General features: G+C 41.6%; 1 protein-coding gene across 4 annotated transcripts; it reads left to right on the forward strand.

Annotated features, from left to right (window-relative positions):
- Window positions 1-1,672: 1,672 nt before the first annotated feature.
- spint2 (serine peptidase inhibitor, Kunitz type, 2) lies at window positions 1,673-12,884 on the forward strand. 4 transcript variants are annotated; one of them, XM_016661623.1, is made up of 10 exons: window positions 1,673-2,261; window positions 6,408-6,578; window positions 7,463-7,546; window positions 7,704-7,721; window positions 8,206-8,373; window positions 8,462-8,509; window positions 8,592-8,760; window positions 8,873-8,922; window positions 10,952-11,060; window positions 11,153-12,884. In XM_016661623.1, exons 1-10 carry the CDS (start codon window positions 1,847-1,849, stop codon window positions 11,238-11,240), a joined length of 1,320 nt encoding a protein of 439 aa, XP_016517109.1. In that variant the 5' UTR covers window positions 1,673-1,846; the 3' UTR covers window positions 11,241-12,884. The 4 variants fall into 4 exon arrangements, with proteins under 4 accessions (XP_016517109.1, XP_016517108.1, XP_016517107.1 ...); XM_016661622.1 differs by having other exon boundaries at window positions 1,675-2,261; window positions 7,704-7,727; window positions 8,212-8,368; window positions 8,457-8,509; XM_016661621.1 differs by having other exon boundaries at window positions 1,676-2,261; window positions 7,704-7,727; window positions 8,212-8,373.
- The last annotated feature ends 1,081 nt before the right edge of the window (window positions 12,885-13,965 follow it).

Raw genomic sequence — 13,965 nt, forward strand, 5'->3', positions numbered from 1 at the left:
ACACGAATAAACTATAAGAATAAATGATGAATAACACAGAAATGTTTTAAAGCTAAAAACATCTCCAAGAAATAAGACAGAAACAGAGACTGATGTGATAAGACTATAGCAGACATGTTGATATGAAGCTAATCCATTATTAGCTTCATATTTCCTGTATTTTATCATTTCTTTTCATGTTTGCGGCGTTGGGCCAGCGTCAGTGTGTGGTTATTATGACGTCCAGAGCAGGAAGTCAGCTGATGAATGACTGAAGACAAAACAGGAAGTAGTTTATCACTAACTTTAAAAAAGAGCCTCGAACATAGAAAGATGTCTGAGGCCTAATGGTCTGGTTTGGCTTTAACAAGAAAAAAATCATGTTTCAACATCACAAGATCATCTCACCCCTAATTAGTCACAAATGGTGTCATTTTAAGGATGACACACAGGTGTGATAAAACAGAAATAATAACAGGTCAGATTTTGAGTAAACAGACATTAGATATTGAAGTTTGATGACAAAGTTATTATCAGCCTGTTGGAGCGAGAGGATGATTCACCTGGTCAGGTGCTTTTATTTTTGGTTTATTTTGGTTTTATTTTTAACTTAAAACTGAATATCAACAGAATAAAAGACTTCAGAGAGAAGTCCAGTCCACCAGCTTCAGCTCTCATTAAAGGGGAACCGGTGGAGCGAGTGACATTCAGTGTTAAAAATGTAACGCAATCAGTTGCATTTTTATGTCATGATGGTAAATCTAACGCACAACAACATCTGTAAAAAGCGGCTTCTCTGGGGGCTAAGTTCTGCTTCTACACAATCTGACTGGATGCTGGAAAGATTGTTGTTGTGATCAAGTTGTGCTAAAAGCAGTTAGCCTGCTAGCAAAGCTATTGAAGCCTCAAATAGCACTTGAATGCTAAAGATGTAGCAGCTAATGCTAATGTTAGCATCCATAGTCCATGTTTCTAAATAAGCTCCATGAATGATCAGGGCTTCCTGAAACTCTGGAAAGATTAACTTTAAATAATCAGAATAAAAACTATAAATGTCTTTACTGTGGAGCTCATGACAGTTCAATAATTTAGCAACAAAAAGGGTTTTTGAATTGAAAATGTTACTTGCAATAAATTAATTACAGACACTGTCATATATATATGGATATATCTATATTAATACACACACACAAACACACATCTAAGTATTTTACACTTTTATTCCTAGTTGAACTACAGAAAAAAAAAACACTTTAGTGATAATATTCAATAGTTCCATAAAAATTGTTTTGTTTCTGGATTTTTTTTTTTCTTATGACAATTAAAAGACATAAAGCTAATACTGTGTTTTATTTAATTCTTGGTTGTTCTATAGTTAGTTCTTTAAACTTTCATTTGCTGTTGCAAGATTTATATTATAACAAGTTGGACACTTGGTACATTTGCATATTCAAAATGAAAATAAAATCTCTGTTCACTGTGTGCTAGGCACTGCTTTATTGTTTTATCAATAAAAAATAAACAGCTGGACACGGAGGGACTGAATTGACTTCATTTAAGTTTTGATATTGAATGTGTTCTGATGTTTTTGCAGATCAGCTCTCATTTTGTTTATCTTTTTATTTCATTATTAAATGTGTCGTATTTCAGAAAACAATCTGGTTTTCTGACCAGGAAGCAGAGCAGGAGGAATGTTGCTGTCAGGTTGTGTCGCCAGGGGCGTGGCTTAAGTGACTTCACCTGTCGCAGGTAAACTAAACTGCGACACAAAGCGCAGGAAGAGGCGGAAGTCACCAGCTGTTTGAGGTTCGGTTCGGCTCGGCTTCTTACAGCTTCCACCAGGATTAGAAGAAAATCAATCCTCACAATGTTCACTCCAAAGTTCCTCCTGCTCTGCTTCCTGGTCCGGCTCGGACGGGCTCAGACCTGTGACTGGGACCAGTCCACCGATCCGAACCAGGGCCTCGACCCGGACTCCCTCACAGCGGGGGTGCGCTACCTGGGCCAGAGCCAGGAGGTGTCGAACCCGGAGAGGTGCCAGGCCGCCTGCTGCGAAGAGGCGGGCTGCGACCTGGCTGTGGTCGGGCGGCCGGCGGACGGAGGGATGCAATGCATGCTGGTGAGCTGCGGGCCGGCCGGCTGCCCGCTGCAGCAGAGCTCCCAGTTCCAGGTGTTCCGGAAGAAGCAGCAGAGAGACGCCGACCAGGAAGCCCCCACAGGCGGCAAGCAGCTGCGCGTCGTCCCGCTGGCGGAGGCAGAAGAGCCGCGGAGCAACAACAGCGGTGAGCGCCGGAAAGACGCCAATAATCAGTCATTAATCATTAATTCAAGCTGGGATTAATGTCGGGTTAATTTACTGATCAGGCAGCTGGATGTATATCACCAGGGGCGTCGTGAGTGACCGGAAATAAACTTCCGCTCAGTTTCTAATCAACATGATTGAGTTAAAGATGAGAAGCCGTCAGCTTGGCCCGACTTCCGGTCTCCTGTGTTTACTTGTTTTTCTGTTTTTGTTTGTTAAACACACCATAACAATTATATATATATATATATATATATATATATATATATATATATATATATATTATTTTTGACATGAAACGAAACTGAACAGAGATGGGGAAAAATAAAAACATTAAAAAGGAATCACACAAACATGATGAGGAAAGTAAAACAGGAAATGTTACAAATGAAATTTCAATATTAATTTGAGCTGTTAACATATCGGCATAAAGATTGGCTTTTGTGTTCGATGTTTAAGCAATTCTTTAAAATAAATTATTTCACTCAAATGTTGACAATGAAGGTGATTCAGAGGAACCTGCTCAGGTAACAGGAAGTAGAATTCCATGTAGGACCTCTACTTCCTGTTCGTCCTGATCCACTGATATGGAGTCCGTTTGGGTTCTGGTCTGGTTTGGCTGCTGTTCCAACATGAAAGCAGGCTTTAACCATCAGAACCAGATGAATCTGCTGAGACCCGGAGTCCAGAACAGGACGTGATCCAGAACCGTTTGCTTCCTCAGATGAATTAATGAGGACAGGTTTGGTTCTCTGATGCTTTCTGGGTTTTATCCGATCACTGCGGCATTTTCAGAACCAGGAAACTGAGACTAAAACTGGAAAAGTGGACAGAACCAAACAGATTGAAACGGTTCTGGATCTCAAACTAAGAACATGTTTTAATTTTAAAACTGGTATCAGAACCAGTTCTGATGGTAGAAAAAACTATTCCCTCCATCGAACAGAATGATCCAGATCGTGTTCTGTCCCGGTTCAGAGTCCGTTTGCAACAGTTCTGGCTTAATATTTAAAAGGAGAACTTTTTCTGATCCGAGTCCAGTTTTTATTTGCCGTTGGTTCTTGCAGGGATGTGAACACTATCTGGGTCAGAACCGCTCCAGTTTTACAGGCAGCAGGTTGATCTTCCAACCAGAACAGTTTCCTGGGTCATCTCTGATCCAGGTCACATTGGACCTCCTCTTATAAACCCAATCTGAAGGTTCTGGAGTTCAGAACCAAGGTTAATGTACTAAATTAATGAAAACTGAAATAAATAAAAACGGTAATTAATTGGAACTATATCGTGTGTTTTTATACAACTAAAACATACTCAAACTACAGCTATAATATCCTTTGTTTTTCTGATTATGAATCCATTTGTTAGTAGTTTGTCAGCTGTTGGTAAATTACGCGCTCCATACTCCTATGGGCCGCTGCGCTGCTCCGTAAAATGGCAACAGTTGTGACAAAACATCAGTCAGTTGGTAGGTCAACATTAATTGAAGCCATTTTGTGAAACTTTTATCTTCTGTTGAGTGTTGGGGTTGTTATAGCTTTGGGTTTTACGGTTTAGTTGTGACTTTGTCATTTTTAGTTTGAGTGTTTGCTTGTTTTTAATAGTTACATATTGTTTAGTTTCAGTTTTTATTAGTTTTAGTTCTTTCATACTTTTGAATTCTGTACATAAAAATTAACTGCAGGTGGTTTTATGTAATGAATGCTCAACAGAAGACACCATTTTCAAAATGCATGTCACCATTTTGTGAACTAGCGTAGCGTAGCCACCAGGAGGGGCTTCGGGTGCTGTGATTTTTACTCCATTTTTACTAACCACATGATGCAGTTCCACTTATTTGTAGTTTTTTTTTCATTTGTTTTAATTATAAAAACCTTGTTATAATTAACTAAATTAACTTATCTATGGAAAAACCTACAACTGTCACTAATAGAAGATAAATTAAAACTAAATGATATTTAACTAATAAAAACTAGCAAACACTCCAAAAACTAATTAAAGCTCCAACACTGCGCTGCTGTTTTCAGCTCACCTGTACAGGTAGCAGATGACTCACTGCTGACTGAGGCTCAGCTCAGGTATGAGACCCGGTCTGGTTCCGGTCCGACCGGTTCCTCCGGTTCTGACTTTCTCGCCGTTTCTCACAGTGCCTCAGGCACGGAGCAGTGTGATCACTTCACACACCTGACCTCACCTTTGTGTTTGTTTAGATCAGATTGGACTGTTCTCAGGTGGGGGCGGAGCCTGAAGCCCACTTCTGATGTTTCTGACATCACTTCCTGTTTACATTTCCAATAACTTTGAGTTTTCCTCAGAAGGATGAATCAGCAGGTGGTTTAGTACCTGTTTATATTTGTTTATTAATTAAAGTCAGACTAAAGAACATAAATTGTCCCAGACGTTACTGCAATAAAAGATAATATTGTTTTGAGACCATTTTAAGCTGATAATGGTAATAATCAAAGAACACATTCTCAAAGATGTTTAAACTCTAATGAACATTTAACACTGGAAATGGAAGACATTTTAAATATCCAAAAATAAACAAAACAGAAATGACAAAATAAATTATAAAGTCTCTGTTAACAAAATGTCCTTTATAAAGGGTTTAGAGAACAAAGCACCAGACTGAAAACTTTTACCATCCAGTTTTTTGTAGAAAGAGAAAAAAATTGTAAAAATTGAGTTTTAATTTGTAATGCAATTAATTGATTTGATTATTGTAACAGGCCTAGTTATGATTGCACTGAGTAAGTTGAATGGAAAATTTTGGCTTTTTAAAGACCACAAACAAATTAATTCATATAAATAATCAAATAAAACCAGGCAAATTCCTTCCAATATAACATTTATGAAACTTTAACAGAAACTGCATGTTTGGTAAATTTTTGGTTAAAACAAGCTGCTTGTGTCAAGTATCCAGAAATTTTACTCAAGTAAGAGTAGCAATACTTCATAATAAAATTACTTTGGTAAAAATACAAAGTACAGTGTAGTAAAAGTACATTTAGGTAGTCAAATAAATGTAACTTGTTTCTTACAAACTCTGTATTTAGTGACTTTTAAAACAAAATCAATCAGAATAGTCAGGTCAGGTGCTTTAAAGATCAGTGACTGTCCAGAAAACTAAAATAGTTTACCTGCTTACGGAGCCTGGGATGTCGCCCCCTGCTGGTTACAAAGGAATTTGCTGTGAATTATTCTTGTGGAGATCAAAGCATTTTATGTGAAACAAAAACTGTTTGGTTTTAGACATTAGATGTTCTGAAGTTCAATGTTTGGAGGTAAAACGGCTATAGAGCCGGATCGACCAGTCCTCTTTATTAAACCGACAACTGAGACTCAGCTTCCTGCTGAGACTCAGTTCAATCAACAGTAAATGGTAACAATGTGTAAAACGCTGGAATTTTGATTTAAAAAAAAAAAAAATAAAAGTGATATTGACCAATAGGATTTACGTTTGCAAGGAGGACGAAGTCCAAAGAAACATGAAAACTTTGACGATATCAGATTTCACATGAGAAAAGACCCGGGTAAAGCCTCATTTCCACTGAGCGGGTCGGTCCAGTAGTTTATGGTTATTCAGGAAAGCGTCTCTACCGCCAATTGGACTTTCACTGGACGAGCGGGGTAAAACCCAAACGCCCAACGTGGCGTCATTCCACTGCGATGAAAAACAAGTTTTTATTGTTCTTGTTGCAAGCTGATGCTTTTCTGTCCCCTGGTCAATGGACGCCGTCATGACGACAGTCACTCCACCCTAACCGTACCGAACCACAGTCTGCAGAGCTAGAACTGGGGCCTCAGGAATGGTGTGGGACGGGTTGGTGGTACCGTCCACTTTTACAAGAGAAATAGACAAAATAGTTGACCAAATTGTGTTGTAGCACTCGGTGGAAATGAGGCACTGGTGACTTTCAGTTCATTTGGCATCCACCATTATTGTAAATATTTAAGATCCTTCCAGAGGGAGACGCAGGTCCTCCAGAGTTAAAACAATGAGAAGAAAATCTCTTTTTTTCTTCTGCTGGCTTCCTTAAACAAGCAGGAATGAAAGTTTCCTGAGTGGGAAAAACCCCTTTTTCTGCCCTCTGTGTTAAAACTAAACTCCAGTTCATGTCTCTCTCAGATATTTGCCGTCAGCCTCCAAAGACGGGTCCATGTCGCGGCGCCTTCCCCAGGTTCTTCTACAACGTAACAAGCCAGACCTGCACCAGCTTCATCTACGGCGGCTGCCAGAACAACGACAACAACTTCCAGTCCCAGGAAGAGTGCAACAACGCCTGCAGCGGCGTCACCGGTAAGATCCACTCACTGGCCTGCCAGTGGTCTGGTCTTCATGGTCAGAGAACAGAAACCGTCTGGAGATGTAAAAAGTTAGGAAACACGTGGCTTGGGCCCAAAGGAACATTGACATGTGGCGTTGGAGAAAGCTGGAATTGAACTTACAAGTTTGCACTTGCTGAATTGTCAGATATGATTCAGTAAAACTCTTTCCACTGGTTGACAACCACACCAAAATGAAGGTATGAAATCCCAGAGACTGAGCGGTTGATGGGTTTGACCTCATGTGACTGAACACAGAACCGCTGCTGACAGGCTGCAGGAAGTCTTGGATTCTGGATCATATCTGAGAATTTGACAAGATTCCAGTTGAACTTTAGTGGTGCTAGAGCAAAATAAGGAAGCGAGATGCTGAAATGTTTGATTTATTTGAGCTTCAGGTAGCTTGAGAGAAACATGAAAACCTTAAAGTTCAGATTTCAGGTGTGAAGTTGGGTTGTAATCCTTGGTGGATCTGGCTTCTTCCTGCTTCCTTCAGCCTCAGGCTGAAAATCAGATGCCGTCTCTCTTTGTTTTGGATCATCAGAGTGACCACATGCTATCTTAAAGCAAACTGGGAGGGTCCAGATAGGCAGCACCGCTCCCAGTTCAGATAACCAACAACAACAGGCGGGAGGGCGGGACTACAGACAAAAGCTGCTTTATTTGCTCTGCAGAGAAAACGGCACTTAGGAGCCGAGAGGAAATGTGTTAAAGTTCAGCAGTTCTTCTTTGTTCTGTCCATCTGAGAAATGCTGTGAAACAAAACACTTTTAAATCCGAGAGGAACCATGAACAGTCGATCTGAAGGGAAACCTTTACCTGACCTGCTAATGTCTCATTAATAACTTGTGTGTTCAGGTTCAGTTCTGCTTGAAGAAGTCCCAACTTCTGCTCCAGAGTCGGCTCCCAAAGCTCCTCGGATGGCCCCCCTGAGCAAGTCCGGTTAGTCTCCACAAACTCAGTTAAAGCAGCTCTTTATTCATAGGTCAAAGATCAATATTTGACTCCACTAGCAAACAGATCCGTTTATGTTCCGGTTTGTAAGAAGTTAGGATTGATGAGCCTTTTACTCACCAAACTCTTTCTGTGTTTCCTGCAGAAATCTCAGCTGATCAGTTTGCAGGTACGTCTCACTCCTCACAAAGTGTTCTGGTGCGTTTGGTTCTGCAGAAACATTTGGGGTGCAGGGTTTCCCCAGAAAACCTGCTGAGCCCAGTGGGACCAGTGAAACCCACCATGTTTTTGTGTTAAGTTACAAAAATTTGGAGGTGCAGAAAAAAGTGTCATAATTTGGGCAGGTGCAGGGATGGTACAATTGGTGTGTACTCCCTCATGCCCAGTTCACTGGGTCAGCTAGAAAAATAGCTTAATCTGTCTTTGTCACTTCTACTGGTTCATAAAGACCCTATTTAAAACAAACAAGTAAAGCTCTGCACTGGGGGAAGGTCCTGAAGTTCCTCCTTGATGTTTGGAAGGATGCTTTGGCGTTCCTCTGGGTTTCTCTGGAGAGTCCTTTGTTTTTGGAGGATCACTTTGGGGTGGAGGTTTATTTGGGTTTTTTGTGGGCTTCCTGGTTGATTCTTTGGGTTGCTGTTGTCCGGTCGCAGAGCTGTGTGAAGCGGAGTATGAGCAGGGTCCATGCAGAGCTTACTTTAAGCGCTGGTACTACAACAAAGAGACAGGCATCTGTCAGACCTTCATCTACGGCGGCTGCCAAGGAAACAAGAACAATTACGAGGACGAGGACAGTTGCAAGTCCACCTGTACAGGTGAGGTACCAAGTCTAGTTCTACCTAGAGACTCCAGACTACAACACTGCAGGCAAGCCTGGAACTAATCGCCCATTGTTTGCTGTAGGAGTCTCTGTCCTGCCTTCCTCTAAGAAGATCCCAGAAGACGACACAGGTGTGAGAGAGTGGGCTGGACATGATGATGTCGTTCTTCGGCTTCATGGACTTGGTTGGTAATTATTGTGCATCTTTGTCAGATCATTGCAGTTTGAGTCCTGACGGTGGAATGTGCCGCGCCTACTTCCCCATGTTCTACTATGACTCTGACTCCGACTCCTGCAAGTCCTTCACCTATGGCGGTTGTGGTGGGAATGCCAACAAGTTTGAGTCTGAGGAGGACTGCATGTCTGTGTGTGGCGGTGCAGGTAAGGACTGCGTCAATACAGATTGTTCTTACCTACTGTTCATGAGAAGAGCTGAATACCTGTCGCTTGTCTCACCTGTTTGCTCTCCTGATTATTTGATCCATTCCTTATTTTGCAGGTCAGTTCGATGGTCATGGTGGAACCAGAGGCAGATGGACTGCAGGTGAGTTCTTCAGTGTTGCTCTGGTTATTTTCATGTTCCTCTCCAAAGAAAGATTGAGTGATCGTAGCCACGTCTGTTCTGGTTCTGCTTCAGTTGTTTAAAGATCTGAAACATTTAAATTTTTTAATAAAACTGAAGCAGGCTTGTCAGTACAAAATCAAACATTGTGAACAATTTAATCTGATGCGGGTTTGTTGCAGTAAAGAAAAATCAGGTCAGGATTTGACACTTCAAATGTACCATCAATAGATACCAGAGGACATCAAGTTTTGGACGCCATCAATTTAAACACCATCCAAGGATAAAATCTCATTATAGGTTTCTATTAGACCTGAATGGGGACAAGGTGAAAGCACATTGGATGTTGGTGAAATGATCCTGTAATTGAGAGAACTCATTTTCCAGGCAGGAAATGGAAGGATGAATAATGTCATCAGCACCTTATTTGTACGCCCCATAATACTTTGCGTGAATTATGGGTACGACTTCCGCCGCAAGCCGGAACTGCCATTTGTTTACATGTTACCCTAACCGACTTTCATCAGAGCTTTTAGGCTATAAAATATGTGGGAACACCAACGATCAAAGCTTATATGTGACAATATTGTTTTACTGCGGCCATTTCTTCAGGTCGCACTAGCATATGTAGCTACTTCACTGACTCAGTTGCGTCAGATGCAGATGTGGGTTGTCTTGAACTTGCTGCAGCCACAAACTAAATGTGGTCTGATTATTAGAGAACAGCCACGAACAGCACAACAGTTACCCGAGCTCCACAAGGGCATCTTACGACACTATCAGTGGCAAGTTGCTCTCTATAACGGGTTAATATGTGATTCGGTTCGGTTCTGGTCCAGTGGGGAGATTCTCCATATTGCGGTCTGGAGCGCAGCAGCTGCGGTTATTTTTCTGCTGATTTGCAGCGACACTCAGCAACGGAGAACCTCAAGGTTCTGGTTCTGGTGGATTAAATAAATCCAGATATTTTATTTTGTCTTATAAATACAATTTCCAGGTCCAATCATAATGATAAATACTCAGATCATGAACTTTATTATTTTTTAAATTCAAACGAAAAATAAAATTCACATCACACCGAGCTAATATTGTGTAGTTCTGGTGTTTTATACAGTCGGAACAACTCAGATCTATGACGGATCTCAGATCTTCTCTGCTTTTCTCTTTGTTAATGTCAGTTCTTCAGAGAAACGAGCTGCTAGCAGAGCTGCTAATTCACGGTCACTCCGTTACAAAACTTAACGATCGTGTTCCTGTCGCTCCCCTGATTAAACTCACAATTACGATTATCTGTACTGAGCAGCTCTCTGACAGCAGACGATGTGTCCGTAAACATGTTTTACTAAATTGTATTATAACCGAAAAGAGATATGTGACTTCTAACATAAATGTAGGTTAGCAAAAAGGCCTACAAATTACAATGAAATAATGCTACTTCCGCTAGCCGCCGGTAACACCCATAATCGTTTCCCCAGTAACCTCCCCCCCAGGATTTGACCTTTGCCCCTCTACTGTTAAAGATATTAAAGTGTTGGACCCAGTTTGGATTTGCGGAAGATGCTGGGTAAGGGCAGGGAACCCTGACTGACTTTAGCTCAGTGTTTCTCAATTCCGGTCCTCACGCCCCCCTGCCCTGCATGTCTTAGCTGTTTCCCTTCTGCCGCACACCTGGATTCAATATTTTGGTGATTAACAGGCCTCTGCAGTACTTGAAGGTCATGCAATCATTTGAATCAGCTGTTCTGGAGTAGAGGCACATTTAAAACATGCAGAGCAGGGGGGCCTGAGGACTGGAATTGAGAATCACTGCTTTAGCTGAACTTGGGCAGCTGTTGACCAACTTACAGATTTACCGGTTGGTAGATTAATCATTGGTAATCGGTTCCAGACTGACCTAATGATAAAGGTCATTAGTCTGTAATTAAGGGTGACCTGAAGTTGACCCTAAACTTCCTGTGAGGTGTTTTCAAAATAAAAGTAAAGTGTGATCTTCATCTCCTCTCTCCTGAAGCCTTCTTCCTCTTCGTCACTCTGGCAATCATCTCCGCCCTGCTACTCGCCACGCTCGTCATCATGACTGTGAGACGCCGCCGGCAGTTCCGCCGCTACTCCTCCATCAGGTAAGCTTAGTGGCGCCCCCTGCTGGCCTGTGTCTGCATCACTGAGGATCATTTCTTTAGGGTGTCTGACTGAAACTCTTCCTGTCTCCCAGTGACAAGCGGGAGCTAATCACAGGCGAGATGTCGTCTCAGGACTCACTGAACATCCCGGAGAGCCCCAAACCAGAACCAAAGGCCTGAGGGGACCGGGTCCACCGGGGCTCGGACTCAGAACTGATCCGCTCTCTCTTCTTACAGGGATTCATCAGGGTTACAAGAATGTGATCCAAGGTTGGATCGATCATCTTACAATCTGTTAATTAGCATCAGTCATAGACGACTAAAGGGGCGGAGCTTCAGTTCTAAGGCGGAGCTCACAGCGTCAATAAAATGTTTTCTTCTCCTGGCAGCACAAGAGCTCTGGCTGATTTGTCATCGATCACCTCTATTGATCACCACTTACTGATCACCTCATTAAAGGAGCCATTTGATTTGCAGAGACGCTCCAGGTTCAAAGTTCAACCCAAATTACAGCTGGTCCTGTCCTCAGGGACCGGGCTCCTATCCAGGTCTCCTGACTAATCAGTAAAACCGATTCAACCCTGATTTTAAATTTCCAGACACGGATCAGCTCCAGGTTTCTTGTCAGAAACAAAGTAATTGATTATTACTGATCATCAATTGGGAATGATTCAGACACGTGATTATTGGCTTTTCTTTCAAAGAGAAACATTTAAACTTCCTGTCTGCAGTCGAACCAGAAACCTCTCTGATGATCTGTGGTTCTGGGTAGTTCTGCCTGTATTGATCATTTCTCTGATCAATACAGGCAGAAGTTCTGGTTCTGGACTTCGTCTCCTGTGAAGCTCTGAGTGTTTCTCCAGATGTCGACACCAAACAGATTCTAACGTCACTTCAGATCCTGACAAAGTTCAGAAACAGCCAGAACTTCACAGGAGGCGATCAGAGCCATCAGAACCTGCAGAGTTCCTGATTACCGACAGATCAATACATCAGATCAATACATCAGATCAGCACCTCGTCATGTGCTGCTTGGACTGTACTGGTTCTGTTTCCTGGCTCTGCCCAGAGCAGAGCCTCTGATTGGCCGTCAGTAGGATACTGTTCCTTTAAGGTTGATGTGATTATTGATCAGTGAGCTGATCAGCTGACAGATCGGAGCTCAGGTGGTTTTAATTAAATGTTAAAATTAAACTTTGATGTTTTTCTTATGTAATTAAATCAATTATTCAAGGATTTGTTTTGATCATTTTCACTTAATCAATTGTTGTTAATTTATCAGTGGGGTTACAATATTTAGCCAAGTATTGGTGAATGTTTTCAGTTATAAACATTAATGAGTTTTTAATAGAAGTTGTGTATGTGGGTTATTGATGATAGTAATCAGATGTGTATTGATTGATCAGGAAGTGACAGAATCAGCCTGCAGGTGGAACTCCATGCCTCTAAATTATTACCGTTACTGCTAAACTCCATTTCCCATGATGCACCTGCAGTCCAGTTCCCTCTGCAGGCTGAGATCTGAATGGCTTCTGTAAGTTTTATTGATTATTGATCAGGGAATCTGTCAAGTCTACTATTGGAATTATTTTTAAGTTTTACTTTTTAAAGATTCACTGTGATCAATAATCTGATCACTAATCTATTAATCTCAGCAGGGTCATTCTGAGTTTGAGCTACTTTTAAATACCTCTTATTAAACAATTAGCTACTGATCAGGTTATTGATCGGCTAATTTGTAATCATTCTGTTGTGATCAATATTCTGAATGAAAAGCGGATCACTCTCCACAGAAACGATAAATAAAATTTTACCAATTCAGTCTGAAGCAGCTCCTTATTGACACCATTCCACAGAGTTACTGGTTAACAGCAGGGAAAACCCTTTCGGCCATCCAACAGATTAATGCCACCAGAGCAGAGCTTCCTCAGGATCAGCTGCCAGTTTCTGTCGGAGCACAAAAGCCACTTTTCCAGGAAAACCATTGACTACGGACTGGAAGGATGGACACCGGCAGGGAGGTTTTCTGATCAACCATCCTGGCTGTTTTGAAGATCTGGGAGTTGCTGAAAGTCCTGTGTGATGCCAACACCAAAACATCTGGATCCAGACCAAGTCCAGAGATGGTTCTAGTTCTGACCAAGAGAGATCTGCAATGGATGATCATCCGGAAAGCCTTAGAACAAGTTCTAACGATCCTGGAAGAACTAGGAGATTATCTATGGACTCTATCATAATGGAGCATTAGGACTCATGATAATTAAAGTGACTTGAAGTTAAGAACACAGAACCTGAGTCCAGTTCTCAAACAGCTGGGAAACTACCTGAAAGCCTGGAGTCAGTTCTAAGCAATAAGAAGAGATTGGCCACTGTTTGGTCCAGAAAAACAATAATGGTGTGTTGGGGTGAATTACAGAAGTTTGGATAATGCCTGGTAATGTTGACTTTAAGGGGGTTTTGGTCAAGCAGTTGGCTGCTCTTGATCTATTCTGGACCCGTTTCAGTCACGGTTTTGTTAATCCCATTCGACTGAAACAGCTTTTCTTAAGTGCTTGAATGTTTTGATGGAGGTTCATGTTCTGTTCTGCTTATCTCACTGTTGACCGTCCAACCCTGCTAAATAGGTTGAGGAGTTGGCACAACAGGTTTTCCCTCTGTTTGCTGCATAATTGTCTGACAGATTAATCTTATCTGCATCGACTTACTGATCCCATTCTTGTGAGTCCAGTTTGGTGTTCTATACCAATGGACAACAGCAAACTTCAGTGGTCTTATTTTAGGACCATTCAAGTTTACATACTCTCTGCGCTTCTGATATTGTCAACAAGACTGTGATTGCTACACAGGAAAATAAACTTACAGTATTTCTTTCCCTACAGGATGAAAAGAAAAATCAAGTCCAGAT

This window comes from Poecilia formosa, unplaced genomic scaffold, assembly GCF_000485575.1.
Source record: "Poecilia formosa unplaced genomic scaffold, Poecilia_formosa-5.1.2 Scaffold337, whole genome shotgun sequence".
NCBI lineage: Eukaryota > Metazoa > Chordata > Actinopteri > Cyprinodontiformes > Poeciliidae > Poecilia > Poecilia formosa.

Bases quoted from the DNA above. Each gene is read 5' to 3' on its own strand.
- spint2 (XM_016661623.1), top strand. From the start codon at position 1,847: ATGTTCACTCCAAAGTTCCTCCTGCTCTGCTTCCTGGTCCGGCTCGGA. The intron at 2,262-6,407 runs GTGAGCGCCGGA...TGTCTCTCTCAG, and splicing joins GCCGCGGAGCAACAACAGCG to ATATTTGCCGTCAGCCTCCA. The intron at 8,923-10,951 runs GTGAGTTCTTCA...TCTCTCCTGAAG, and splicing joins CAGAGGCAGATGGACTGCAG to CCTTCTTCCTCTTCGTCACT.